General features: G+C 29.2%; 1 protein-coding gene across 2 annotated transcripts in view; it reads right to left on the bottom strand.

Annotated features, from left to right (window-relative positions):
* Positions 1–5,766: 5,766 nt before the first annotated feature.
* Positions 5,767–9,368, bottom strand: part of LOC106681123 (serine/arginine repetitive matrix protein 2) — a 47,059-nt gene continuing 43,457 nt past the window's right edge. For both annotated transcript variants that reach the window (XM_014421283.3, XM_014421282.3), the window contains exons 13-14: positions 8,817–8,988; positions 5,767–6,379 (exon numbers count right to left, since the gene is read on the bottom strand). In XM_014421283.3, the coding sequence (XP_014276769.1) occupies positions 6,276–6,379; positions 8,817–8,988 (276 nt within the window). In that variant the 3' untranslated portion in view covers positions 5,767–6,275. The remainder of the gene's footprint in view (positions 6,380–8,816; positions 8,989–9,368) is intronic.

The raw sequence follows: 9,368 nt of genomic DNA, 5'->3' as shown, positions 1-9,368 counted from the left end.
AGAGGCCATGTTAGCTTTTTATTAGATTTTATCAACGTAATTGTATTTAGTTTTATAGTTTCCTCGTTCTCACCCAATTATACCAAATCATCAGCATACCCAAGCACAAGTATTTTACCACCTAAGTTAAACCCTTTCATAATGCATTACATTTTCAATAACATATTCTAGTGGTATAGGTGCTTAAATAAGATGGATGGTAGAGAATTGTCTTGTTTTAAACCCAACTGAAACTCAAACTTCTCAGATCAATGATTCCCGATCCGAAGTTTATTAAATCTTTTAGTCATGCACATCCGAACTAGATTTACTAATTTCTTTTGTATTCTCTATTCAATCAAGATATTATATATTATACTGCTTCTGTTGTTCTATAGAATCTTAAGCCTTAATTTGATGAGCTACCCAGTTTTATTGTAACTTTTTCTGCAATATTTGAGGTACTGAAAAAATTTTGTCAATAGTTAGACGATTTCACCTAAAACCACATTGGTTATTTCCTAAATATTGTAATATTCCAGGTTTAATTTAAAAGGATATTTAATAGTTTTTTATTATCCTCAGATCTAAAGTATAGCTTTGATGACAACAAGGTTAAAATGAATAAATTAAATATTAAATAGATATGAGAATTTTATTATAAATTATATATAATAATATTATTGACTATTATCTCAGGGCGGGGTTTCCAGACAATCAGAATACAAAGATATTTAATAAAATTAATGGCTACTTTTATAAATATAATTAAATTCTAGGAAGAGCAAACTGACCAATTATATATGCTTCTTTGATGACTGATGGTTCTCGATGTCTTCTTTCTCAAAATCTACCTCTGACAATAAACAAAGGATTGGTCTTATTCTAGTTTCCAGGACACATCCAATCCACCGGCGATCTAAACAAAAAGTGTCTTTCTTCCTTCAATATCTCTTCTTGGATGCCTGCAGACTCTTGATGTCTTTCTATTTATCTACCACTGACTGTAAACAAAGGATGGTCAGCATCCCCTCTCTACATTGCCAGTTCCTCATTTTCTCTCTTCTGTGAGAGTGTATCAAACATGGTGGAGTACACCCATGTCCCTGGCTTTTTGTCAGGGACTGGCCTGAGCCCGAATGTCTTGTTGGCAGTGACAAAGTCCCCTTCGTTAAGAGGCCTCTATTTCTACTTCTTTATCTGACGGAGGCGGAGAACCTTCTTCGTCAATTAGCTGACGAATGCTGCTAGACCTAACTTGAGCATCCAGGCAATGGTGTGGAAAGAGTGCATTTGAGTGAACTCCAATGAGGGTCACAATACCGAATTGGCTGTAGGGAATTCCTCCAGTGAACTGGTACCTTACTGCACAAGACACTCAATAAAGGACAGAAAGTATAAACGGGAATAGGTGAAGAGCTTTTCTCGGTCCTTCCTTTTCAAAAACTTCCTGAAAACTTATGCATATGACCATTGATTGTTGTCCGTTGACCATGTTGTAATCCAGGCCTGCTGGAGTGCTCATTTAAAGCACTAGTGCATTTGATTGTAACCCAAGAAGCGGTCATATGTAATATTTTTAGGACAGTTCATGTGGTAATTTGTTAAATTTTCTTTATTGTTCAGTCGACATCTTTAAGTAATAAATGGAAATAACAAGATATTTTTTATGCAAGAATTTTGTTTTATTTAATTATTTATACTTGAGGTCTTCAGTTTGCCTCGTGATGGTTCACTCTAGTGTCAACTAATCTCCAATCAGACATCTTGTTACGAATTGATAGTTTTTTAAGTAAACACAAAATCTTTCTCGAAGGATTATAATGCTATCTGGGTTAATAAAATGCTCTCTTAATATACATTATCATGGAATTAGTTCACTATAAATAATATAGCTGCGATATAAGCCATCACTCATTTTTCTTAACTTTATGTAATGGTGCTTCACAATAATTATTAGTGTATGTATATCTAGGATATAGTTATTATATGTTTTACCTGCAATGTGTGATCAATTTATTATTTACTCAGTAACTATAATAAATACTAAGGTATGATGGAATATGTAAAAACTATATTTTTATTTCTGTGCAGTATATAATTGTAAACTGTTTTATTATAATTAATGTATAACTCATTTTAAAGCACATCTTATGATTGAGGTTACACTAGGCTCAATAGCGGGAGGATATACAGTACGCAGGATGTTTCAAGGTTAAGTTTTGAAACTGAAAATACAAATTGAAGATCTCAAAAAAAAAAAAAAAATTCCTATGAAGGTATGTCCAGTAACACTTTGTTTGGGAGATAATTGGGTCAAAAATCTTTCATTGTTATGAATTATTTTGGTCCCAACAAATAAATTAATATGCGTTCAAACTACTTTATTAATGAAATATAACCGTCAACATTCATATTAAATATTGTTCAAAGTTGAGTTCTTAGACAGCATCTTTGTTTCTCAGCTGCAGTGGCCAAACGTCACTGAATTTTTAGTTTCACAATTATACTTACTATTTATCTGTTGTTTTATTACTGTTTATTGTAACTCCGTTGGTTATAATAGTTAAAATATTTCATTATTTAAAATGTATGTATAATTACAAAACATGAAACCTGTAGAAGTGAAGATTGGGGCAGTAATTGTTACATGATAAAATTCCTTTGGGGAATTTTCATTTTATTTAATTATATATTTGTTTTTTAATTATATAGAGCTATGATATTCTTAAGGAAAAGTCTCGTGAGGACTTTAGACAAAGAGAATTCAATGTGAGCTCACAGAACTAAATCTAGCACAATTTTAACAGCTTCATGAAGGAAATCCTCGAGGTCGATATCCAGGACGTAGCAAAGGTGGCAAAAAATATAATTCTTGACTTCCTGGGAATCATCCAGAGGAAGGATGGCATACATGTATTGCATATTTTATTTATTTGTTTATATTTAGTTTTAATGTTTATTACTGTTGCTGTCAATTATTTTTAATTTTATATTTATCGTCTTTTATGTGAATGTATTCATATAGTTGCATCTTTTTGATAATTGTTGAGTTTTTATTTTAATTGAATTGTACTCATGTGCGAAAAGAATATAGATTTTTCTGTGTATATATTGTTTTATTTAAAATTTTTATTATTTATATTTTAAGTTTATTTCATGTTTGTTAAAGAAGGGGTGGGGGGAAAGGATGAATTGTGTTTAAGGAGAAAATATAATAAGATATATAGATAAATAATGAAAAATAGAATGAATAAGAAAGAAAATGTCATGTATTACTATTATTCATTACAAATTTACTATAAAACGTCTGTACATTATAAGAAATTAAAAAAATGTCAATTAGATATACTCTACATTTAGCAACCCTAGGCAGTTGGCCAGAACAAATTTTTATAATTAGGTTTTTCTTATTATATTTAAAAGTATAGCAAATTTGTTAAATTCAAAGGCAAGAATATTTCACTAATTTTAATTTATTAATTATATGTTCTAAGTTTCAGCTATTTGCCATCTTCAGTAACAAATGTTCCATTTGCAGATCCCAAAGCAGAGTAGGTTATAAAAGGGTTATCAAGCTGGCTGTGGTTATAACTTTATATTCATAATTTATATTATTGTTCATAATTTTACTATGTATTATTTAAAATGTCTTATTTAAATTATTTAGGTTAAAAATTTAATTAATATTTATCTGTTATAAAAGATATTTTATATGTTTAAATATTTATCTGTTAATGATTTAAGTAATTTGTTAAATTTTATTTATGTCTTCATGCTCTCGAGCTGCTGTCTAATGTATTCATAATTGATGTCTTCAAGGGCGTACCCAGGATCAAAAGTACGGGGTAAGCCATGGTCCTTCAAGTCGTGACATTTCAGGAAAAGGCGAATGAAATCAAAATTTTTAGAAAATCCTATATAATTATAGCAGTGCTTGCTTAGTTATCATCATTTGCTTGAAAAAAAAAATTAACTTTTATTAAATTAATTTTTTTTTTATTTCTGGAGGGGGGGGACAGCTGCTCCTCACTGGGTATGCCTATGGATAATTTTATAATTCATCTTTCCATGTTGCTATTATCTACTTTTCCTGTTCTTTACAAAAACTAACAAATTATTTTGTATTTGTAACATCAATTTATAATTACAATGTTAATGACAAATATTCAGTTAAATTATATGGCAAAGTTTGTATTATTTTACCAATAAATATTGTAAATAAAGTCTAATATATATATAACTCATCCTTTGGTTAAATTAATTTTGAAGCCCCTTTTTACTTTCACTAACCAATGACTATAATTAAAACCTTTATGTTGTTATTTCTGTTTTTAAATCCAACAAAAACTGATATTGAACTGTTTGGTCTCAAATTAAAATATTTTGTTATAGATATATAGTTCATCGTATAACTTTAAATATAAGAGGATGGTTAGGATTGCGGTCAAAATAGAACAAATATTTTTTAACTATTTAATGTCAGAAATTAAAGAAAATTTTATATAAATAATATATCACTTAATTTTTACTTAATATGTATCCTACCTTAATGTATCTTATTGTTGTAATGTTCTTAGTCGTTTTTGTATCTTTTTAGCCCTAACGAAGCCTTGCCAAGTGGGGATAAACGTCGGACATTAAATAGTTAAAAACTATTTGTTCTGTTTTGACCGCAACCCTGACCATCATCTTATATTTAAAATATTTTGTGTTGAACAGTTTAAGTAATCTAATAGATTTTCTTAGGAGGTAGAAAATTTTCAATTAATTCAGATTTATAGTTGTTACATAAGTAATCAAATACACAATTTTTGGGAATTGAAACTAAATAACATGGCAAAGCAAGAAGAACAGTGTGAAAACGAAGAGAGGTGGGGTATTAAAAAATTTAATACAAGATACCCAGAAAACATAATTTGCTTTCATATTGAAATAACATGGTTGACTTTACTCAAGTTATGAATGTTCTTTTAGACCCTTTCCATCCCCATAACCATCATAATGTTTATAAATCAATTTTTCCAGAAACTACTCAAGAATTTTTTTAGATAGAAAAAGGTAAATTGATTTTTGTTTCCACTTACCTCCTCATACAGGGAATACATATTGAAGAAATATTTTGATCCTGAAAAGTTTAGAATTCAAGTTTTCGATGGAAATACAAGCTCTGAGGCTTACTTAGTTTAAATAATAGTTATTCATGATGTGTTAAATGTAAAATGTTATAAGTATATCATTGTGAGCAGCCCTATTTTTTAAAGTCATGTTAAATGCAGAAGAGCTCCTAGCGGATTTTCTGAGCCACTTTGTTTTATAACCTTTCCTTCCAAAACTTCATGTTATAGTTTACTTCTAAGTTTTGACTAAAGTAATTTATTACAACATACCTAAAGTAAGTGAAAAGTAAAAGTTTGACGACCGAGTGCCTAGTTGTTCTTCTGACTTAAGAGGAAGATAATCAAGATGAGCTAATTGACAACTGTCATTACATTATTATTATTGTCATCCATTGCTTTATTAAATTTTAAAACATCCAAAACACAAACTATGAGCAAGTAACCTAACCAACAGACTCTCAACCATATGCTATATGTAACATCGTTTTAACAAACTAAAAGAAGGAAATATTTCTCTATTTAAGACAACTTTTTCGATTAACTTAATTTCACGAATACCCGTTATATATCTCAAATATAAGTAAAATTAAAAATGAGAGAAACATGATTTAATAGCGACTGCCTCAGAAAAATATGAGTAATGTGAAAGGATTCAGTTTACATTGTATTATATTCAATTTTCACTTTATTTCCATGAGATAGAACACCTATCCTATTGCGGTTACAATACCACAATATTAATCTATTGCACAGAGAAAGAAGGGAATTGCACCATCTAACAATATACAAAGGATACCTTCTCCATTTCTCCTTATTCCGATATATCTATATACAGTTTATTTTTTAAACAGGTAGTTTAACAAAAAAAAATTAAGGGCACAAATTTCTAATTAATTACAATGAGTCGAAGTATGATAAAATGAAAAAAAAAAAATTACATATATGACTAATTCTATTGATTTAATTCTGAGTTTCCAGTCTCAGACGAAATATTGAATTTGTATACTTACATACAAACAATAATAATAACAATCAACTTATATAAAACAATAAAAGATACGTGCCTATATATATTTATATATTGATTGGCAATAAATATAACAATATCTACTCATGATAATTGCTAATTTCATTTTTATGTACAATGATATAAACAATGTCCGTTGAAGATTATGACTACCTCTGCTGCGGTAGAGGAGGAGTGGCGAACTGGACGACAGCGGCTGGGCTCGCAGTCACTGCTGGGAGTGGTGGAAAAACTGCCCCTCCTTCTTGGTTTCCTGTTCATCAATAACACAAAACAGTTTCATATCATATACTTAAGTAGCAATTTAAAAATCTCAAAAAACAAGGAAATTTATTTTTTAAAAACTTAAAATATGTTTCTCAATAATAAAAAACCACTACAAATATAACTCTCAAGTAAAAAAAGAAATTTGTAAGAAGAAGACAGCCACAAACATTCGAGAATTCAAGATACTGCCATCTAGTGGCAGCTATATGAAACAGTAGGTTTTGGTAGTCCTATACAGATGGACGAGTTATCTATCTTAAGAGCCACAACATTTTTTTTTTTGGCTCACATCAACAATCCAATATGAGTGGATAGTTCTTAACCACGCTCGGGCTGGAAGAAGGACGAGGGAGAGAGGTGAGATATGAGATCTCATAATAGATGATAACAAGAATATCCATCATCAAAATCTCGACCAAACTGGAACATAACGAGATTTTTACCAACCAGGTTCATTTTTAATGTTTTATTTCCTTTTTTTACTCATCTTTCTTTTTACACCTTTCTCCTCTACTTTTTTCCTATTTCTTCTTATTCACGTTAAGTTATTTTCACCACATGTTATTATGGTCATATTTACCAATTACTACTTTTGTCTTGTATAACTTTATATTTTATTTCTTTCATTCTAGTAGTTTGGTTACATATATTTTCTTTCTAATTTTTTTTCCCATTATTTTAATTTTAAATTGTTAAATTAAAATATCCATATTTCTTTATTCCTCTTGGTTTATAATATAACTTTACATTTGATTTCCTTAATTATGTTATTTTACTTACACATTTAATTATTAACAATATATACGTTTTATTTCACACTTCTGTCATCACTTTATTTTAAATAATTTTCATTTTGAGCACATATTTACGAAAAAGATTTTTATAGGTATTTTATTATTTGTTCTTTCCTTTTACTTAATTTTCTTATTACTCTTCTCATACAGCCTTTATCTTCTTATAATGCCTAGACTATACATGTCTTTCTACATATTTATGTATCTATAATCTTAGTTGTTTTCTTATTTTCTAATCATTCTGTTATTCCTCTAATGCATCATGGTTGTTATCTTGTTTTTTTCTTAGCCCTGATGAAGGCTTGAAATTCTAAACGAAATGTTGGCACTAATAAATAAGTTTTCACTTATTTGTTTTCTTCAGTGACCGCCTCCTACCATCTTCTCTTTATACATATCCATGGTCTACTATTAATTGAAACTTTTGATTTTAAACTAAACTCTTATCCAAAATAATAATAGCTGAACAGAAAATTAATATTATGAAAGTTCAGAAGTAGTTCTCCAGTGTTTCTTAAATATAATTTTCCAAGCTTGGTCTGCCAGAAGTAGAACTGATGTATACATAAGTATCGCTGCTCACTTACAGTTACATCCAGATACTGCGGGAATTTCCGATGAATTCAGGCTTAATCCTTCAAGAGGTAGGCCAGTTGTGTAAATAAAAACATAATTTACACTTTGTTTACATTAATTATTGTTCTAGTCTCTTATCAATCGAGATTAATTTGATATTAGCGTACAAAAAAATATTTATTTTTATCATAAAAGAAGAAATAATTTATGTTATCATATGAAGAGTTGTAGGGAGTGATATTGGGAAAGACTTGTGGCAATGAGCTCACTGACTAGCAGTAGTATACAACACTTAGCTCATTAGACTGTAATTAAAAGTTACATAGGCTTTTTAAAAACCGCAAAAAGAGGGTTTTATATGTTTATTTTCGTCATTTGTCAACCTTCCGATTCCCCCACTCCCCTGCCCTCTTGATGCCTTTCAACTGCCTCAAACCATTCTTTGGCTTTCCTTCATCCTGTAACGTGGATGTCATTTTTTGTTCTTTATTTTATTCTTATTTCACTTACTTTTCCGTCTTTTAGAGTGTATTGTACTTTTTATATTTCTCTTTCATCTACTTTTTATTTGTTATTATTTTCCTTTTCATTATATGTTTCATAAATAAGTTATTTCAACTTATTTATGTTATATTTTGACTGCAACCCCAACTATCTTCTCCTCATATAATTTATCCATGGTCAACTATCTCTTATATTATATGTCTCATACTTTTCTTTTTTTTATTACTTGTTTATTTATACTTTTCACACTGCATATCTTATTTTATTTATTTTAAATTACTTATATAAATTTTCAAATGTTTTTAACAACACCATAGTTTATTTTTATTTCATGTTATCTTACTCATTTACTTAATTTTAGTTGTTTCTATCTTTTTTAGCCCTGATAAAACCTTGCATTGTGGTGCGAAACAATAAATAATTTTATTACTATTTGAGTTATTTTGAACTTTAATAAGTAACCTTTATTAAATTAAACTTATGTTCTAGTATTTAAATAAGATACTTATTAATGTAATTACTCAGACATATAATGTTGCTATAAATTACCTGAGAAAGGCTGAGAAGTGGCTACGGGATAGAGATAGCGCCCGGAGGCTGTGTACTCGATGTAGGCCTCAGGAGGGGGAGTCCCCGGAGGCGGAGGTGGAGGACTCAGCTCGTCCTCCTCGCTCTCTTCCTCTTTACTGTTACTGTCAATTCGGATTATTCGAACCTTCACCTAGAACAGAAAATATATTGTAGTTTTAAAACAAGTAAAATAATTCAGACTGTAATGATATAAAAATAATGCATTTGAAATTAAATATTTATTTGTAACACTTTTAATTATACAAAATGTTGTGGTGGCTTCAACGGCTTATAAGCTAGAACTATACAATTTTTGAAATAATATCTATAAATGCAATTATTGATTTAATTAATATAATACAATTAAAACATAAACTATTCCGGACGCTGTTTCTGTCTGTTCAACTCATTTATTTGGACAAGTATGTTGTCTTATATGGCTCTCTACTCATTTATTGTCATTTTTTTCATTATTATTATTATTTTTTTTTTTTATTATTCTTTCATGACGTTTATTTTATCTCTGTATAT

This window comes from Halyomorpha halys, unplaced genomic scaffold (assembly GCF_000696795.3).
Source record: "Halyomorpha halys isolate HHAL.00 unplaced genomic scaffold, Hhal_1.1 Scaffold311.1, whole genome shotgun sequence".
NCBI classification, from domain to species: Eukaryota; Metazoa; Arthropoda; class Insecta; order Hemiptera; family Pentatomidae; genus Halyomorpha; species Halyomorpha halys.
This window is presented reverse-complemented; position numbering and strand designations above follow the sequence as displayed.